General features: G+C 41.9%; 1 protein-coding gene across 3 annotated transcripts in view; it reads right to left on the bottom strand.

Annotated features, from left to right (window-relative positions):
* The window catches only part of LOC126249621 (adenosine receptor A1-like), a 167,005-nt gene that overhangs the window by 18,827 nt on the left and 126,267 nt on the right, over positions 1-21,911 (bottom strand). For 2 of the 3 annotated variants that reach the window (XM_049951293.1, XM_049951291.1), the window contains exon 3: positions 10,728-10,928. The exons of the other annotated variant lie outside the window; for it this stretch is intronic. In XM_049951293.1, the coding sequence (XP_049807250.1) occupies positions 10,728-10,928 (201 nt within the window). The remainder of the gene's footprint in view (positions 1-10,727; positions 10,929-21,911) is intronic. 3 annotated transcript variants of the gene reach the window in all.

A 21,911-nucleotide genomic window follows, 5' to 3' on the forward strand; every position in this document is an offset into this window, starting at 1 on the left:
TACGGACGCAGACTCCAATCCTGCCTCGTGCATGGATGTGTGTGATGTCATTAGATCAGTTAGGTTTAAGTAGTTCTAAGTTCTAGGGGATTGATGACCTCAGAAGTTAAGTCCCATAGCGCTCAGAGCCATTTGAACCAATTTTGAACTCTACATGAAATGTAACACATGAGTTACTGACAATACTAACACGAGAAACAGGTACAGAGAAAACTTACAGAAATCGCTGCACAGTGCTAGTGTGGTACTTGTCATCCTTCATGGCAGTTATAGCTTTCTTCTTGGAAAAGCCACTTTTCCCACAACAAGCGTTGCTGTTACTGGGGTTTACAGACAGTATCACCCGAGCGTTTCCCATCCTATATGAGAAAAAGTACCAACACAACTATATCTTGAGAATGTCTTTATTCTATCACACGAGTAGTTTCGGCGGCACATTACAGCAATCCTCAGGCCTCACCACTGCCATAAGGGTATTTGATTTCCTTGGCGCATTTACTATGGGGTCCTTGTTATTACCACACGTGGGCTAGCTTTCATCAAGAGTCTATACTCGACACCGTTTTGTAAACACGTGTGCTAGTAACAAGGATCCCACAGTAAATGCGCCGAGGAAATCAAATACTTTTTGACAGTCGTGGAGCATGAGGATGGCGGTAATGTGCCGCCGAAAGTAGTCGTGTGATAGAATAAAGTCATTCACAAGATACAGCTGTGGTGGTACTTTTTCTCACATGCATTATCAGCTGAAGTCCCTCGTCCATGCAATAAGACACACCTTCATAGATTTCCCTTCCTGTTCTCTAATGTGAGTAGACAAACTTGCACACTGCTCGTGTTTATATACTGGCGTTATTTTCAGTTTATTGAGTTAGTACATATTTACAGTTATCTAGTTTTTATGTAAAATACTTGCCTAGGAACAATGACTGGGAAGTGTTTAAATATTAAATATGATATTGTCAGTGACCTATGTAATGCTGATGGGAAATGGAATAGATATGTAAACCTGTGTACACCGTGTAGTAGTTACTTGGCGATGAATGACAGCAAACTTACTTCACTCATTCACCATCAGTTGTGTTACTGGTAAACTGAATAAAACTCTAGCAACAGAAATTATTGGTCCTTATAGAGTAGGCTACACCGACTGTTGTCACTTACCAGACATTCACAACACATATTCCAAACTGCGTGTCAATACGTCGGGTGGAATGGGACTGATCGTGTTCAAGTCTAGAACACTGATATCTTAAGTTCTGTAATACCCAGATGGTCTACTTTTGTTGCAGAGAGAGTTGATTTAAGACTTGCACCTCTTCATATGATGGAGAGTTGAGGTCGGGATGCTGTGTTTTGTCCCCCATGCTGTGAAAAGTATCCCAGTCGCTGAGAAAAGGAAGTCGACATTTTCGAATATACAGTATACAGTGACAGAATATCTCCCTTAGTGGCCGGCCGCAGTGGCCGTGCGGTTAAAGGCGCTGCAGTCTGGAACCGCGAGACCGCTACGGTCGCAGGTTTGAATCCTGCCTCGGGCATGGATGTTTGTGATGTCCTTAGGTTAGTTAGGTTTAACTAGTTCTAAGTTCTATGGGACTAATGACCTCAACAGTTGAGTCCCATAGTGCTCAGAGCCATTTGAACCATTTTTTTCTCCCTTAGTATTGTATCATCAGTGTGGCAGACAGCTTATAGGTTCCAATGGTTCTGAGCACTATGGAACTTAACATCTGTGGTCATCAGTCCCCTAGAACTTAGAACTACTTAAACCTAACTAACCTAAGGACATCACACACATTCATGCCCGAGGCAGGATTCGAACCTGCGACCGTAGCAGTCGCGCGGTTCCGGACTGCGCGCCTAGAACCGCTAGACCACCGCGGCCGGCAGACAGCTTATAGCTCTAATTGTTGAGTTTTGTAGTAAGCTCACTGAAACCCAAACCAGAAAGGAGACTGGTCAAGTTTGTGATCCGTATGTCCGGTGAGTGATGTGGTTGGCAATATGGACGACAAGAGATATGAACGACTGATGGCGAATGGTTGCAGTATCCACTTTTTTTCAAGTTGCTGTTTAGCCCTATTATTCGTTGAAATGCAGTCCATGAAGAAGAAGACTATATGAGGTACTATTTCCTTAGCTCCTCGACAGAATTTGTCATAAGATGGAAAAAAAAATGGTGATAGATAGTGACTTAATGTCTTTCAATATATCGAATGAAACAACAAGTTTAGTGTTCCCAGTCACTGTTTATTTATATCCACAACATGTTTCTGTGGTTTAAACCTCCATCATCAAGTGGATCTACACGTGTTAATATAAGATGTGTGTGTTGTGTTACGACTTTGGGGCAACCTGCGGCACTATCTGCAGTCATCGCAGGATTCTTTCTCTGTCGTCGACATACCATATAAACTGTCATACTTTGCAGAAAAAAAGGTGTCTGCAAACTATCATGTGCTATTATCCTCCAATATAACTGTGGCAGATGGTTTTACTATTCACTTCTGTTCTGCTTGTTTGTCTTTGCTCTTTGAAGAACGGCACACGTATTTTAAAAATTTTCCCTTGAAGTACAAAAACACATCAAAGATTTTCTGGTGCGAATTGTGCTGAAAACACTGTGCTCCGTGTTGTTTACTACTTCATACTCAGTGATACGGAGGTGTGGGTTACAGAGTGGTGCGGCAACTGTCTTCATAGAGAAAGCTGGACTGGAGCCGAAATTATTAGCGAACAAGTTAACACACAGAAGATTTACTTAACTGGCATTTCTCCAAACATACCAAGACTTGTTGGATGTGAGGTCCACCACTTATGCAAAACACCGTTTTTCTCAGTATCCAAACATGTTTCTGCACCACTGTGCCATCATCAGTGGGTTTTCGATTTTATTTATTCTTTACATTTGGTGTGCATGAATTTTCTGGATCACTTGTGTGTTAATTACTAAAGGTAACTTGTAATGTTTTCGTGTGGCAAGTACTTACATTCTCCGCATAATGCTGAGGTGTTGTGATGCACACGTAACTATAACAAGTATTTTTCACAAATAACGTAGTAAAACACTTTTCTCTTCACCAGAACACTGTGTGTGTCATAGTTACGTGTGCGTCACAACATCTCAGCATTATGCGGAGAATGGAAGTACTTGCCACACGAAAACATGATAAGCTACCTGTAGTAATCAACACACAAGTGATCCAGAAAATTCATGCACACCAAATGTAAAGAATAAATGAAAACGAAAACCCACTGATGATGGCACAGTGGTGCCGAAACATGTTTGGGTACTGAGAAAAACGGTGTTTTGCATAACTGGCGGACCTCACATACAACAATTTGAAATGCAAACGCGGCCAATACAAGGAGCTGCAAATTAAAATGATGGATATACGAAGACTTATTACAAATAGTGCAGCAAGAAATAGAAACAACAACGAAGATGCTCGCTGCACTAAGCACAGACGATGGCGTTGCATCGAATGGGCTCCAAATGCAAGCGGGTCGTCTGGTTGCCGCCGGCCGTCCTATTCGGGGCGCAGAAGACGCTCGTAGTCCAGAGCCGCTGGAGGCGTGGCACAGTGAGCGTGGACTGTTGGGTCTGCCCACCACCGCTATCGACGTCTGACGGAAACTTACAATTCCGTTGCTAACTTCGCCACGCCTCTGGGATGGTATCGAGAAGTAATACCATAGACCCCACGTGTGTCTTTCGTTCTGTCCGTCACTGACATTATACGAGGTATTTTTCCGGAAATTAACGCCAACAGCTCATCCAAGGTGAATCAGCAGTTGTCATTAATCTCTATGTAACTGAAAATCACCCCCTTTGATGCAAAAATGTCATCATGGTGAGGGTGTCGTCTTCTTCTCGATGTAGATCGTATGTCTCTTAAGAACTTTGTATAGTGATCGTCATGATGATCTGCATCTGCTGCTAACACAGCCACAACAGAGCCGATATGTCTTCACATGGTGGCTCCCCATTTGCCCGTCCTCTCCTGCGCACAAGCTGTAATTATATTGTCCTAAATGAAGGATTCAACATAAAACTCCTTCGTGGCATTTGTTCAGTTTCTGACTTTTGTTTATCAAGAAACTCATCGCCACCACGTTCCGCACAGAGTAGATAGTTATAAAACAAAATTTTACGTGAGCCGAATGTAAACTTGAAGCTCTATAATGTAGTCTGTTACTCTGCCAGAACTTCTTTCAAAAATGAGTCACCTCATTTAATTGAGTCTGCTCTGGTTTACTATTTTCTGCAAGATGCATGAAAATACCTTTTTTTTGTTTCTGAAACATTGATAACTCGCATTTCTTCCCCAGATAACTTGTATTTGCCAGTCCAAACAATTTCCCACCAACATCACATAGGTCACTGACAGTATCACACTTACAGGTTAAACAGTTCCCAGATATTGTTTATAGGAGCGTATTTCCCATTAAAACTCACATAATAACTGCAAATGAGTAATCATTCAATAAACTGAAAAATAACACCATATATATACGAAATCACAGTGGAATTTTGTATGCTCACATAACAGAACTGGATGGAAAATACTGGGGAGGTATGGTCTATTGGTAAACTCTGCAGAGTGAGCAGTTTTCTATAGGATAACTAAGAACTAATTTCCCCACTAGCAGTGTGTAGTGATTTATGTAGATTCTGTCTGTATGTGTATCTCGCGTTTGTATTATCAATAACTCATATCTGTATTCCATGTAGAATTATTCCCATTTTGTGAAAAGTAAACATCCACTCTCCTGGTGTATTCGTCACTCTGTTGCCACTGATTTATAAGGTGCGCTGCGAAAGGAGTCAGCGCAACATGTGACACACCCTGCAGTTGCTTATTGTAACATAATGGGGTGGAAAAAATGAAGACTGAAATGTTCTCTTTTCACGCTGCAGACCCATAAAGGAGGGAAGTGGTTCTGGCGATGTTCTTTCCCACAGGTTTCTGTTTCTACACCCGTTTCCCTTTCCACGGCGTCACACCTACATAACACAATATATCCCTTAATATGGCTCTGCTGCATTTAAATGTCGTACACTCATCTAATATTTGTTCTTTACTCGCTTAATTTAACAATGAACTATAATTTTGTACAATTAACATGCAATTTTCAATTATTTGCTATTTTTCAGTCTCCTACGTCGTCTAAACTATTTGTCCTAAAGAAAAATATTAGTAAGATCTGTTTTTGTAGTAAATTTAAGTTAATTTTATTTTGGCTAGTGGGTGTCGTTTTCGGTTTGTTCAAGAAACACGTAAAAATTTACCTTCAAACAAACCTCCACTTGACCCCTACACGACCTCCATCCCGCCCCAACACACCACGGGCCAGAGTTTTTAGTATACGGTTCGTGGCACCCCACCTACCACTGCACAAGAATCTGCAATTAAACGAATTTAAAATTTTTTAGTGCTCGTTGCATGAGACAACAAACGCGTACCGGATCGACGCTTCTGACTAATAACAGTTGGCTTGGTACACCGGCCAGTCCGTTAATGGTTCTCACAGACATTCAAGCAACCATTATTCACGGGCTTTTTACGCGAATGGAAAAGGAAGAAACGCTAGTATGTGGTATGATGGTAAGTATATTCCGCCATGCCCTTTTTAGTGGTTTACAGCGTACAGATATAATAGTAGATGCAACATGTTAGCAACATAGCTTTCGTGGCATGAAGATACGTACGTAGAGGTATGTAACTGAGCAACTAAATTTGAGAGAAGTACTTTTACCTTGTAGTTCCATGTACGAAGTGCATTCTATGAGTAACGCAACACATTTTTCTTTGAATACGGGTTGGTTTCATTCAGGATTCAGATATGTCGTATTAATCCCCACTCTCTTGGCTACCAAACCCTATTTTTCACCATAGTGTCCGTTCATTGCTGCAGCCTCACGTCACCATACTGGAAGGGCCTCTATGTGTCGGATCCGGCCGGTGTGACCGAGCGGCGCTTAAGTCTGGAACCGCGTGACCGCTACAGTCGCAGGTTCGAATCCTGCCTCGGGCATGGATGTGTGTAATGTCCTTGGGTTAGTTAGGTTTAAGTAGTTCTAAGTTCTAGGGGACTGATGACCTAAGATGTTAAGTCCTATAGTGCTAAGAGCCGTTTCAACCATTGTATGTGTCGGAGCCAAAGTTTTGCTGCATCAATAACCTGCCCATCATCCATGTACTGCTTTCCGCAGAGTGCATCCTTCATTGGGTAAAACAAATTGAAGCCGGAAAGTGCGAGATCTGGGCTGTATGATGGCTGAGGAAGAACAGTCCAATGAAGTTCAGCGAGCAGTACCAACAGGGACGTAAAGTTGTGCCACGAGTTGTTTGATCGTGATTCGTCGACCATGTGCTGCCGGCTGGCAAGAGCGAGCTGGGACATGCTTGCGCAACCACGTTGCGATTATGACAGACGCCTCATCCAACGACTCACCGCGCTTTTGTTCTCTACCAGGTCTCCTGCAAGTGACTATGAATATCTGCGATGCCCTAGTTTTCCGCCAAACGAAACTCAATGACAGCTCTCTGCTTGGAGCCCACCTCCGTTACCGGCATCAATTAGAAGGTTATGCCTCGTGCCGCCTCCTAGTGGAACTTCAGGAAACAATGGGGGCCGAAGCAGGAATATTCTACGATGCCCCCAACAAATTAGGCCTTTTTCCAACCATGTTTTGCATTACTTACTGAACGCCCCTCGTAGAAACAGATAAGCTCAGTAGCCCATCTCCTTGACAAAGAATTGTAGGTCAGTTCTGTCGTGAGACGCCTGATGTAAATTGTGATACGCATTAAAACATTTGAACAATTTAGTGACTCTGATGGTGGAAATTGTATCTTATGTTGTCGGCAGATGGCTATCTGAGCTCGTCTCCGCTACGTGATATACAACTTCCAGGCTCTCATTCAAATGCAATCTCAGAGGCAATTTCCTTTATGTAACGTATTTTAATTCCACCGAAATCATCTTATTAATATTAATATAATACACGGCAGTTGTGCATGTAGCATTTAAGAAAGGGTCATGTGGAATAAAATAACAAATAACGACCCAGTGCATCTCCGATGTAACCACAGTTAAGTCATTTACACGGTACACAAAGTAGCCCAAAAGAAATGGTCAATATGCAAGGTAAAGACAGGAACGATCATTCCAAGGAAACTATCTTTTAAACATGGGCTCTTATTTGTAAATGCATACCTTAAGAACTATGAGCGTTTGTTCATCTTCACTACTGTGAAATACGTCTCCTCTACTGAAAATGTGCACATACCTATTAAGGTGTGCATTTTAGAGGCAATGTTTAAGAGACATTTTTTCTTCGACTGAGCGTTCCTGCCATATCCTTCAGTACTGAAAGTTCCTCTTGGGCCTACCTGTATAAGCATACAGTATTCTTAGAACTTTTTACGTCCTTACTTATATGCAGTAAATGATAATTTCAACTTACATTCAATCGCACAGAGATTTTGTCCTGGAATAATATTTTCAACAGCCTACTATTTAGGGCCGCTGGGTTGCTCTTGAGAGGTACGTTACTGTATTCCTCAAACGCTTTCAGAGGTGATAGAAAATCTGAAAGAGGCATTCTATTTATACCTATGCATCTCACATATACCATCATTATCAGTATATGTTACCTTGATGACTGTGCTGTATATGTGGTCTGGATACTCGTAGTCATTGGTGACATTGATAGTGCTGTACTGAAATGGCACATTTAGCTTGATGGAATTCGACCTTGCTATATTTTCGAAGGTAAATCCATGACAGGAATTTTGCCTCGGCCGAAATCTTATTTCAATGAACATCTCTCACATGCGTTACAACCATTTTTGTTCTAGGAATAAGATTTCATTCCTGAAATTAACACAAACTGAATTCTGTGCTATAAAACATGACTATACAGAACTCAAAGATTTGCCTCCATAGAAAAATAAGTACCAATAGAAGGTCTAGCAACCAAGACGAAAATGTTGAGCTTCTTGACTCATCTTCGTTCAGTTCCAACTTGTTTTCTCTCCTACTTGTCTCGTTATCGTGAGAATGATAATCATAATGCTGTAATGATCCTTCTTTCTTCATAAAATGTATCCTGTTTGTATTTTTGAAGCTATAACAAGACGAATTAAATTTGTATCTTGTACTTAAGGTAAACGACAATTTAGTTTCAGGCTTAGCCGTATTTTACGAACGTTCCCAGTGTTCGCCTTGTAAAATGCTGAAATGCTGTAAACATAGATCCGAAACCTGCTTATGGGCAGTATCATAGCTCCGCCGTCTTGACTGATTTGATTTAAACTGTCTTATAGGAAAGAAAACCATCTAGTCCAGTTTCAAGGCGACGCTTTGCATGGTTCTTCCAACATAACAGCGCCCAATAAGGACGTGAGTGAAGTACACTCCCAGCACAGAAGCTACTATTTACGATGAAGACTATCCACTGGATAGATATTAAAAATGGTTGTAACACGCATGAATGGTTCGCTATTTTTCATGATAGATACCTGTTTATGTTTATATTCTTCTGCATATTTACTTATTAGGGCATTTAATTACTGCCAAAGAAATTTGTCTTATGATAATTAGCACGTGCTTCATCCCGGATTCTACTCGAAACACCATACGTGTTCGAGTTTCAGAAAGTCCTCTGATTGCAGACACAACGACATCTACATCGTTAGAAGATGATAATAGATTTATTCCGTTTAGCAGCTATGAAGCAATACCAGTTCACTAACGCATGTCGAAATTGATAGTCCTAATATTACGAAAATAATGAGCACGCTAACAGCGTAAACGTAAATCTGCTCATCTTTACGAACGTCAGCAAAGAGTCCAATGCATACCGTCATATTACATGGAGGAAGCTCTACCACTGTCTGCAGTAGCATGCCACTGTGAGGAACAATTAGTTTGGGAAGAGAGACTTTTTTGCATTGTTACCGGTGATTGTCGGAACGAGAGAGAGAGAGAGAGAGAGAGAGAGAGAGAGAGAGAGAGAGAGAGAGAGTGAACGAACCTAGGGCTGTTGGTAATATATCGATATGTCCATATATTTTCCAAAAAATCTCGATACATATCGGCGAGTATTTTCGCAGATACATTGATATATCGCTATAAAAATGTTAATGTCGAGTGCCGATATTTTTATTTTACATTATATTTTTTCACAATTTTCGGTAAATATTTGAAGCTTTTCCTTTGAAACAGTGGCAGAGCATAATTTCATTTTCACTGTGTGAAGGAGTCTTACTACTTGTTAGCTTTCGTTACGTCCAATCTTTCTATATATGAATGTGTGAAGCAAGTGTAGCTCGCGCAAAAGAAGAAGTCCGATTTTACTGGGCTCTGGGGAGGGGTGGGGTGGGAGGGCTGACGGTGTGAATGGAATATCAAGATTTCCGATGTGAAGAAATAGCAATAACAAGAAAGTTGTGTTAAAAAACGATTTTTAACGCAAGTAGTGTGCTATTTCTCCACATCGGCATTCTTCAAAAACAGTTTCTGGAAATAGTGAACAAAAATCATAATGGCGAGATTGGTCTTTGTGGTAGGTGGGGACGTGTGAGGTGAAATGGTGACGTAATCGGCGCTCGGCGGTACGGACGGAAACTGCAACGTTTAGCTTCACCACGCAGCTTTGAAACTGCAACTGCCAGGTCGCTGGCGTTGGCAGAAATGAAAAGATGCTTATATACAGTTACCATTGTTAGCGAAGTGATTATCGCCAATCGTGAACACGCATCGTTTTCCTTTCAATTGTTGCACTAAGAGGGACATGCAGGATGCTAGCTTGTTGATGTACAGGATACCTTATAATAAAATACTTCATTATAAAGCTCTAAAATGGGCACTATATTTACAGTGTGCTGCCGATATTATTATAGGCCGGTACGTCGGTATTTTTCCCGCGACACATAGATTCTTTTTTCGATATATCGAGAGGCAATAATGATGTATTTAAATATAGATATATCGAATTACCGATATTTTTCAAAAATCAACAGACCTAGACGAAAACTTGTGACGGCTCGTTACGTACTTCTCTTGCCGGGCACTTAGGGAGTCTTAGCCCGTTCTGTCCATATCTAGTGGAACAGTCACCATCAACAGTGTTATATCCCGCTGCAGAGAAATATCAAGAAAGTTTGTAATTTAGCGTCCCGTTGACCTTGAGACCATTAGAGACTGACTATTAGGTTAATTGCAGAGTGATGGTGAAGGAAACGAGGCTTTGTCTCTTTGAATAAATTATTTCACTGTTTGATTCAAATGACATCTGTATAATATAGAAAATGTAAAGCAAGTCGGCTGATCGGCGTTCAGAAAACAGCTGCACCCGAATACGAGTCTAGTGCTCTCAGTGCATAGATCAAGGTATATACCCCTTTTGATTGCTTAATATTGTTAAGGAAAATTTATTTTTTAAACGCCATTCGACTGTGCTACCTTCTGGTGAGCTATCAGAACGATACTGTAATTAAATAATCCTGGTTACAGAGGCAATTCAGGAATAAATGTTCACCAGTATTAGCATATTGTGCTTTATTTTCACAGCATGTAGGAGGATATAAAATGGTATTTCATATTTTAATCAGGTAGATCTAATGATGATAAATTTTTCGCCCGACCCTGGGTGAAAAATACTCGACCTTTAAGAACTGTAGTACAGAATGTGTTTAGATAGGCAGACTAACCTGTGAATCCGGTAATGCACCAGTGCCACGACCACGATGATGCCGCCGTGGGTTGCGATCCCGGCTGCTATCATGTAACCCAGAGGAACGATTTTGTCCAGTTCGCATTCAGCTCCAGGCTCCCATTTATTCCACGCAAAGAGTGAGAGATTTATCAGTATGGAGGCCAGCCATACAGTTGCGATTATGACAGCCCATCGCCTGTAAAACAATGGATTTTGTTCTTGAGTTGAAGATGATTCTTATTCATATAGGAAGTACCGTACCACAACTGTCAAGAAATACAGGGAATTCATCCAAATGTCATGACCACCCCAGAATCCTCGTAACATATATAGGTCGCATATTTCGTCATACGATCTGTTTCTTGAGAAAGCTGTTCTCCTGCTATCTGATTTATACCGATCGTAGCTTCGTTAGATTTTCCTTATGCTGTTACTTCTGACAGTCTGTCCTGCCATTGACACTGTTTCCCGCGCATGCGAATCTGGCGTGATAATTTAATGTGTCCGCCCCGATAGCTGAGTGGTCGGTAAATCAGCGTGTTCGGTTAGAGGGTTAGCTGCCCTCTGTAATAAAACAACTGAACTAACCGATCAACGACGAACGGGCGTCTTACGACGTCCGCCCCGAGCAGATGCAACGAACGAAAGCGAACAACATGAGATTTTTATGCCGGCACGGTAGCTCAGCGTGTTGTGTCAGAGGTTTAGCTACCCCCTGTAAATAAAAACTGAGTGAATGGATCAACGTAGAACCTAAACGAGTGTCATCGGACGTCCGCTCCGAACTAATTCAACGAAAAATATAGATAAAAAATGAGCGTGACGGATTGCCGTCCTACGGGTCCGGGTTCGATTCCCAGCTGGGTCGGCGATTTTCTCCGCTCAGGGACTGGGTGTTGTGCTGTCTTCATCATTTCATTTCCATCCGGCGGTCAGGTCGCCCAATGTGGCGTCGAATGTAATAAGACCTGCACCAAGGCGGCCGGACCTGCAGCAACGGGCCTCCCTGCCAATGACGCCAAACGCTCATTTCCATTTTCTCCATTTAAAGTAAACTGTTTCAGAGTACCCACTGCGTACTGTACTGAGTAGCACTGTCAGTGAGTCATTTTCAATTCATTGCGGGGCCCTTATTTTCAGTAACTGACTGAAGTGGAATGCATTGGGTTTTTCAAATAATTTTAAGTTTAGAATGAAATTTTCACTCTACAGCGGAGTGTGCGCTGATATGAAACTTCCTGGCAGATTAAAAGGGTGTGCCGGACCGAGACTCGAACTCGGAACCTTTGCCTTTCGCGGGCAAGTGCTCTACCAACTGACCTACCCAAGCACGACACACGCCCCGTCCTCACAGCTTTAATTCCGCCAGTACCTCGTCTCCTACCTTCCAAACTTCACAGAAGCTCTCCTGCGGACCTTGCAGAACTAGCACTCCTGGAAGAAAGGACATTGTGGAGACATGGCTTAGCCACAGCCTGGGCAAAAGTCCCGAGTTCGAGTCTCGGTCCGGCACACCGTTTTAATCTGCCAGGAAGTTTCATATCAGCGCACACTCCGCTGTAGAGAGAAAATTTCAACTACCCCCAGGCTGTGGCTAAGCCATGTCCTTTCTTCCAGGAGGGCTAGTTCTGCAAGGTTCGCAGGGGAGCTTCTGTGAAGTTTGGAAGGTAGGAGACGAGGTACTGGCGGAGTTAAAGGTGTGAGCACGGGGCGTGGGTCGTGCTTGGGTAGCTCAGTTGGTAGAGCACTTGCCCGCGAAAGGCAAAGGTCCCTAGTTCGAGTCTCGGTCCGGCACACCGTTTTAGTCTGTCAGGAAGTTTCAATTTTAAGTTTTATTACTCTCTTTTTATACTCTGAATAAGGTCTTACTCTGTACTGAATTTCTTTATATGACTATAAGACTAAAACGTGATATAATTGACTTGCATATGACGACACAGTGACTGCAGGACTCGACTTTTTCCTGTTTTATCGGCATCAAGACTCGACTCATACTGGGTAATGAAAGAATGAGAGAGCTGCACCAGGAAACCCCCTACCGGCAGAAACTAACAATTGTCCCCACGATAAAATTTTACTTTAAAAGCATAAGTTGAAAATCATCTCAAGTTTCTGTCTTCAGCTGGCCGGGGTGGCCGAGAGGTTCTAGGCGCTACAGTCTGAAACCGCGCGACCGCTACGGTCGCAGGTTCGAATCCTGCCTCGGGCATGGGTGTGTGTGATGTCCTTAGGTTAGTTAGGTTTAAGTAGTTCTGAGTTCTATGGGACTGATGACCTCAGAATTTAAGTCCCATAGCGCTCAGAGCCATTTGAACCATTTTTTCTGTCTTCATGCATGATCTTGTGAAATAGGATGAACCTTTTGAAACATTCTGTACGCTTAGGTAATACTATCAGTTTGTTACTTGTGTTGTCTGTATTGACACATAATGCTGAAAATTTGTTTTATCTATTTCAGCATTATTGAAATTAGTAGGACCGCAGAAGCCACACAGCATCTGACAAACACTGGGTAGACATCGTTGCAATAAATGGACTATTACAATAGGTTAAAGTAAGGTAGGATCTATTTTACAGAGTACGAAATATATTGTCTGACAGTTCTGTATATAATGTGTAACTAGGTGATGGACGAAACATCGATATGCGTAGTGTTATAACAAATGAAACATATTAAATTTGTTATGTGAATGGATACGGTTACATAAATTATTGTTGTTATTTAGATTATTGTTGATACTATTATTATTATAAACCGACCGGGATACCTGGGTGTGTTATAGAGCGGCTTCCGGGACGGGGAGGTGCGGCGACCCCTGATTGAATCCGGAGAGCGGATTTACGACGAGGGTCGGTGTGCCTGTCAGCCTGGATGTGGTTTCTAGGCTGTTTCCTACATCCCAGCAAGTGAATTACGGGCTGGTACCCTAATCACGCCAAAGTTACACCATTCGTAAACGTTTAGAGAACTAACACGAATAACACTACATACAAAAAGTTTGGGTACACATATTCCGCCACGGATGGTAAGGGACTGACGAAACTAAGGGTATTCGGCCACTCCTTAAATCAGCCATGCCAAATTCGCGAACAGTCATATCGACCCTGAACCGATTCGCAACAAAGGCACTACAAAAGGAAAGAAGACTGTTGCTTGTACACATACTGCATGATTTGGTGGTTCTGGTGACTTAACCGCTTCAACATCCACCAGTTAACGTAAGGCAGGAAACTCGTTTGCCTCGTGTAAGCCTCGTTCTGTGTGTTTCATGTTTTTTTGAGGGGCAGGTTGGAGACCTGCCCGGTAAGACGATAAATCAGTTCGTCTGAAGAACCGATTAACATGGAAATGACATTTGTCGAACATGCGGTTAAGTAGCTTTGTTTGGAACTGCTAAAGTGGAACACGGTGAGAGGCGGTGCAGAAGCAGCGAATGGAAAACAACTGCTGAGACTGACTTGGTCGTCTTAATGACTTCTGGGACCCGACGCTGGCGCAGAACGCTGTAGCTCGCGTAATGGGTTTCTCTGACGAGCATCCACGAAGCATTTCTGTGGTTTTGGGCTAACTTGCTGACGTGTTTATAGTGACATCTTATGTAATGGAGTTTTCTACTCAAGATAAAACAAATTTCTCCCTAGCTGCTGGTAAATGTGTAGCGTTAGTAGGATCACAATATTAAAGCAACCACAGAATAATTTAGAGCGCTCTGAACCCTTTGTTGTGTATCTTAGTGACTCAGTTATCATGTAAGACATAGGAGTTAAGTTGCTAAAGATAGAATGATTTTTTTCACTGGTGCTTTCGGTTCTGTGGTAGCCACACTAAAAGTAAGCGTCAGCTGATAACTACTCAGCGTGACGCACTTGCACACATAGTGTACTGAAAATCGGAGCAGCACAGTCCTATTAAAATATTAATAAATTTAGATACTCTTTCAAAGTCTTACGTCTTTGGGACTAAGTGGAAAAATCTGAATATTCCTGCTCCTTTACTAATAATATAAGCACCGTTGAACTGTGTCCGAAGTTTCTTCTCAGTTGCTCTAGTTTGCGCACAGTACTGCTAGTTCTCTCGACAACAAAGGAAGTAATTTTTTATTTAGTTAATCAGAAACTTATTAAGCAAGTACTCCAAAATTCTAGCTTAGAATAATTACCTCTGATAAGTTTACTCTGAAACAGTGTATTCCAGTATCACTCACAACTGAATACCCTACAGCAAGTTTTATTACTGATTATATCATTAGAGCACTTATGGAAGCACGTGATAAATTTTACTCTCATTCTATATTTACGGTGAGTCGTTTACACGTTTATGTATTTAATTCATCCCTTGTCGTGTCAAGTCAAATATATGGTTAGCCTCTCAGAGACGGACCAGTCGACCCATTTGAGTTGATGAAGGCAGTTTTGATGCTTCTTAGAAAGCATTTAAAACGTCGACATTGCTACATCTCGTTTATGAGCCAATTAGGTGGGACAGAAACACTTAACTGCACAAGACACTGCCTGCTATGAATATGAAATAGGGTGGGACTAACCCACGAAAAGCGGTCATAGATGAGTCATCACTAAACACAGGCTGACGGAGGCACCATTAACTTACACGGATGTGGCAACAGACTTCATATGGTACGTCCATCTTAGCCAACGAAGTGACAATTACGTAATCACGCCAATGAAATGCTTGAGATCCACTCTTAAATCAAGTCCTCGAGGCCATATTGTGACAAAGGGTTATGAGGATTGGCACATCACAAGAAGTCATCCCAATAAAAGCTACTTGCAGCATGAAAGTAAACGTATTAAATAATTTCATACAGTAACCTAGGAAAAATTTTAGTAAAATTATTTCACATAACGTGCTATAAATCGTAATTATAGTATATATTTAATTACCACAACACTCCCACAAATTTACTCCAATATACATTCTCATATATTTACTCCAGTATCTAATCATGCCTTCAGTAAATAAAAAATCTGGTAATGACATTCTAGAGAGATCCAAAGTGTAAGTCTCATCAAGTATTCAATATTTGTATGGTGTGATTAGTGACAGCAATTAATTTTAATGTAACAGTTTCAACAGTTAACTAATTGTAATTCAAATATCAATGTTATGTTTAGTAATATCTTTGAACTTTTACCAGTGACTCACGTAGAACATAAAATCTGTCATTCCTAACATACAAATTGCAAATTTTACATTGCATTACATCTAATGAGTTTCAACAGATGAGCTAAGTGTACTGCAGCGTTCTTAAGTCATCAGTGATAGCGGGACGTTATGTGAGAGAACATCTTCCTTATGTTGACTAGAACGAAAGTCACAATTTTCATGACTGCTAATAGTGGGGCTAGTCTTCTGGTGTACTTTCTTTGCAACGAAACTTTAGCGTATTAGTGCAGATAAGGATTGTTCGAGTTGCGAGTCTCAAAACAACGAAAGCAGACGCTGAATAAAACGATTCGACATTACATTTAAAAAAAGAAATACTCTGTAGTATAAGGAAAGTAGAGTATGAAGAGGAGTTGTAAGATCTTCTTAAATGAAATGTGCTCAAGTTTCCCTTTATTAATGTATGGAGAAAAATCATTAGATTAGAGGGTAACAAATTAATTTTTGTTCCTCTAGTGCTAGAGAGCAAGATGTTCTTGCCTGCTGTCTATCACTGTATTTAGTACTACTTTGTAAAGATAATTACTTATATTTAGTAATCAGCTACTGGGAATGGAATGAAATTATGTCTAAACTGCAAAGGCATTCTATGACAGTAAAAATCAACGTCGATTCTTCTAATTGCACTAACTGCCCTATGTACAAACAATTTAACGAAGTAACTTACATAACCGAGAGCCTACTTATAAAAAATTTCCACAATGGACTCCAACTTTTAACGAAAGACTAGCTGAGTGCCCGGCGTTGCCCAGGTATGTATTTATTTCGGTCATCTATTAGTCCTTCTCCTCCATCCTCATCACTATGTCCATCTCTTCTTCCCTCTCTCACTCTGCACACTTCCTCCACCCTCCACTCTCTATCTCTTTCTGCATCTCTCTCTGTTCATCTGCACCTATCTATCTATCTGCTCGCCCACGGTGACCATCTCCTACTCATACCTTTCTTTGCATCTCCTACTTCACTCCCTCTGTCTGTTCACCCCCTCCACTCCCCTTCTCTCTCCAAGCCGTCACCTCCTCTCAATAGGGCGTTGCTGGTTCTTGTCCACAAAATATTCCTTTCTAGATAGTAAATAATACCTGTACCAAGAATGCCTAAAATCGATCCAGGGGTTTAGGAGCAGCGTTTATCCACTGCTTTGCTTGTGTACGCACAATTCCAATGTACTTCATATATATTTAACATATTTCACACGTATTTGTACACATATTTCACCTGTATCTCTAGCGAATCTCACCTTGCGGTTACGTTTCCACCCAGTTCAATGTTTATGACGTCACATCTTGTGAACTACACTACTGTCCAGAATTAACGTATCAAGCGGAAATTTTTCAAGGTTGCGTTTATTTTGCCACGAAACGGTATAAATAGGTGATAGTAAAGTAGAAACAACGCAAAGAATTCAGAAAGGTCCGAGAATTATTATCGCTTATTGAAAGTTATAATGCACAGATAATTTTGGGAACAGAAAGATGGTTGTAGTCAGACGTCAGTGACAATGAAATCCTAAGTTCAGACTGGAATGTTTATCGTAAGGATAGGTTAGTCGCCAATGGTTGAGGCGTGTTTATTGCAGTAAAATATTCGATAAAAATCTAGCGATGTTATTACGGATTACGAATGTGAATTAGTCTGGGTGAAATTGAATATTAAAGAACGGTAAAAAATGGTGATCGGATGCTTTTATAGGCCACCTGGGTCAGGATCTGTAGTTGTAGAACGCTGCAGACAGAGCTAGCAGAATATCATTAGCAATTTTCCGTATCATGCCGCTGTAATAGGGGGTGACTTCAACTTGCCAGGTATAGATTGGGAGTGTTATGCCATCAAAACTGGTGCCAGAGACAGAGAATCGTGTGGCATTGTTCTGGTGTCTTGTCCGAAAATTACCTTGAGCAGATATTTACAGAACCAACTCGTGGGGGTAACGTCTTAGGCCTCCTGGAAAAAAAACAGACCTTAACTTGTCGAATCAGTTAACGTAGAGGAAGATATCAGTGATCATAAGGCTGTGGCAGCATCTATGACGACGGGTCCTACAAGGAATGTTAAGAAAGTGAGGAAGATATATTTGCTCAGCAAGGGTGATAGGACAAAAATTTCAAAATAATTCAGAAGTGAGCATCAAATATTCGGCGATAAGGACGAATATGTGAAGAACTAATGGAAAAAATTCAAAGGCATCGTTCGATATGCCCTAGACAAGTATGTTCCGAGTAAGGTTTTAAGGGACGCGAAAGATCGACCATGGTTTAATGTCGGTGTTAGAAAAGCGCTACGTAAACAAAGAACTCTTCATCTCAGATTTAAGTAAAAACCTAGCTGACAAACAAAAGCTGAACGAAGCGAAAATGAGCGTAAGGAGAGCAGTGAGAGCAGCGTTCAATGAATTTGAAAGTAAGACGTTGTAAACCGATCTGAGTAAATCCCCTAGGAGATTTTGGTCGTATGTAAAATCAGTAAGTGTGTCAAAATCATCTATTCATTATCTCAGTGACCCCACCGGCACCGAAACGGAAGATAACAGAGAGACGGCCGAAATACTGAATTCGGTCTTCCGAAGTTGTTTCACAGTCGAAGATCGTAACACTGTCCCTCCTTTCAATCGTCGTGCGAACGTCGAAATGGCAGATAGTGAGTTAACCGAACGCGGAACTGAAAAGCAGCTACAATCGCTTAGTAGTGGAAAGGATTAATGACCAGATGAGATACCTCTAAGATTCTATAAGGATTATGCGAAAGAAGTTGTTTCCCTTCTAGCAGTAATTTATCGTAGATCGCTTTGAGCAAAGATAAATACCTAACGACTGGAAAATAGCGCAGCACATTCCCGTTTTTCTGAAAGGCCGTAAGACAGATCCTCACAATTATAGACCTATATCGTCGTCTATCTGTTGTAGAATTATGGAACATGTTTTACGTTCAAGAATTATGACGTTCTTGGAAAATGAACAGCTCCTTTACAAAAATCAGCAAGGTTTCCGCAAACAGAGATCCTGCGGAACTCAGCTCGCTCTGCTCCTCCATGATATCCACAATGCAGTGGACAACGGCGTTAAGGTTGATGCCGTGTTTCTTGATTTTAGTAAGGCATTTGACACCGTCCCGCATTAACGTTTAATGAAAAAAATACGAGCTTAAGGAGAGCAGATCTGCCATTCAAGACTATTTTACAGATAGAACTCAACACATCGCTCTTAACGGAACTAAATCGGCAGATGTAAAGGTAATATCCGGAGTACCACAGGGAAGTGTGATAGGACCGTTGCTGTTTACAGTATACATAAATGCTCTAGTAGAAACTGTCGGATGCTCTTTAAGGCTATTCGCGGATGATGTAGTTGTTTATACCAAAGTAGCAAAGGCAGAAGATAGTAAGAATTTGCAGAACAACCTGCAGAGAATTGATGAATGGTGCAGACTCTGTTAGTTGACCCTGAACGTAAATAAATGTAACATTTTGAGCACACGTAGGAAAACAAATCCACTACTGTACAGCTTCACTATTGACGACATACAGCTGGAGACAGCGTTTGTCGTAAAATGTCTTGGCGTAATTATCTAGTGCGACCTTATGTGGAATGGCCATATAAAACACATAGCAGGAAAAGCAGACACCAGATACAGATTCAACGGAAGAATCTTAAGGAAATGTAACTCATCCACGAAAGAAGTGGCTTATAAGGAGCTCGTTCGCACGATTCTTGAGTATTGTTCATCTATCTGGGATCCCTGTGAGGTAGGATTGATAGAGGAGATATAGAAGATCCAACGATGAGCGGAGCGTTTCGTCACGAGATCGTTTAGCTGGTGAGAGAGCGTTACGGAGATACTAAACAAACTCCACTGGCAGACGTTACAAGAGAGACGTTGTGCATCACGGAGGGATTTACTATTGAAATTTCGGGACAGCACTTTCCAAGAGGAGCCAGACAACATATTACTTCCCCCACATACATCTCGCGTATTGACCACGAGGAGAAAATTCGGGATATTAGAGCCAATACAGAGACTTACCGACAATCATTCTTCCCACGCAATATTCGCGAGAGGAACAGGGTTGGAGGGATCGGATAGTGGTACCGAAAATACCCTCCGCCACACACCATTAGGTGGCTTGCGGAGTATGATGTAGATGCAGATGTAGAACATATATAGCTGCTACATGTATAACGGTAAACGAAAATTTTCTCGTTTTTTCCCACTTAACGGATTTGCGCACAAATTCTGACAAGTGATGAATGAGCTCAGTATAGGGTGTGACCACCTCTGCCAGCAATGCAGGTCCGACATCGACGGAGCATGCTATGAATGACGACATCAATCTCGTGTTGAGGCAATAACGCCCATTCCTCCTGCACAGCTGCTTACAAGTCTTGGAGAGCGGTTGCTAGTTGCTGACGTGATGCAACCTGTCTCCCTAGTGCATTCCAGACATGCTCTATGGGAATCAAACCGGGAGCGCGAACAGGTGACGCCATGCTTGCAGCATTTTCCGTTTCCATGAAAACATCAACCACCCGTTCTCTATGAGGTCGAGTATTATCGTCGATCGATACGAAATCTGGGTCCACACCACCTCGCAACAACGGCTTATAAGGTCCCAAGATCTGAAACCTTCCCGATACACCACTACAATTTCAAGAATTAGTGTTCGACAGGTCCATATAATTCCTGCCCTCATCGTAAGGGATCCTCCTCGATATCGATCTGTTTCCACAGTTTTTGGGTCCCGAAAACGTTTTCCACGTTCCTTCCGGATACGAATGCTAGGAGAATCAGTCTCCAGACCCAATCGGGACTCATCTCCGAAAAAAGAACATTGACCCACTATTCGACGTGGTATGTTGACGACCCCTCTCTAGACGTTTCCTTCTACGAAAACGCATCAGAAGTACACACACAGCAGTTCTCCAACAATAAAGGATACTCTGCCGAAGCCTTCTTTCACCGTTTATCTCGATACAACACGTACAGCGGACCCTGCGAGGTCAGATGCCAGTTGCCATGCAGTACTAAGGGGGTACCGTCGTGTATTTACAGCGAAATAACCCTCCTCTCTTTTTGATATCATACGTGGTCGGCCTTGCCCTGATCTTCGGATCTTCGGGATACTGTTTCAGCCTCGGCCACATCGGTTTGCGACTGTCCTTCTTCCATTTTTGCTGGCCGGAGTGGCCGAGCGGTTCTAGGCGCTACAGTCTCGAACCGCGCGACCACTACAGTCGCAGGTTCGAATCCTGCCTCGGGCATGGATGTGTGTGCTGTCCTTAGGTTAGTTAGGTTTAAGTAGTTCTAAGTTCTAGGGGACTGATGACCTCAGAAGTTAAATCCCATAGTGCTCAGAGCCATTTCTTCTATTCTTCTCATGGCCCTCCACAGCAGAGAGTCTGATAGGCGTCTTCCTTGTGCCATACTTTGACTGTGTACACAGCTATTGTGGATGTAGGACTAAGTCGCAAACGCTGCCCCGTTTGATAGGTGCCCTAGTGCCATCGTTAGCGTGGTTCTCCATCGACCGGAATGCCACCTTCCGCGCAGAACACCATCGTACGGACATCTGTTGACAGTGTGTATGATTATGCCGTGAATTAGACACAAGAAGGTGAAATAGAGGTTCGCTGCTTTAATTTTGGACACCGGTGCATGTTTCACACAGCCATAAAATTTAGCAGGTACATTTAGTGGTATACTTGAATAGTGTCTTTGAAAAGTCATGCAAAATGCAGCAGTTTGTCACGCATCTCACTATTTGACATCATATCTCGTGATATATGTGCCATAAAATGACATACTTTTGCACGAACATTCAGCGAAACATGTGGATACTGCCTGCAAAATTTGTTGCGAATAGAAACAGTAATAAAGACGCAATAAATTAAAACCACATATATGAAGTGGCAGTTTTTCATGCATCACAGTTTTTATGACGTCATATCTCCTGAACCATGTATCGTATAGCGATACATTTTTGCAGGTACATATAGTGGT

Source organism: Schistocerca nitens, chromosome 3 (genome assembly GCF_023898315.1).
Source record: "Schistocerca nitens isolate TAMUIC-IGC-003100 chromosome 3, iqSchNite1.1, whole genome shotgun sequence".
Classification (NCBI taxonomy): Eukaryota; Metazoa; Arthropoda; class Insecta; order Orthoptera; family Acrididae; genus Schistocerca; species Schistocerca nitens.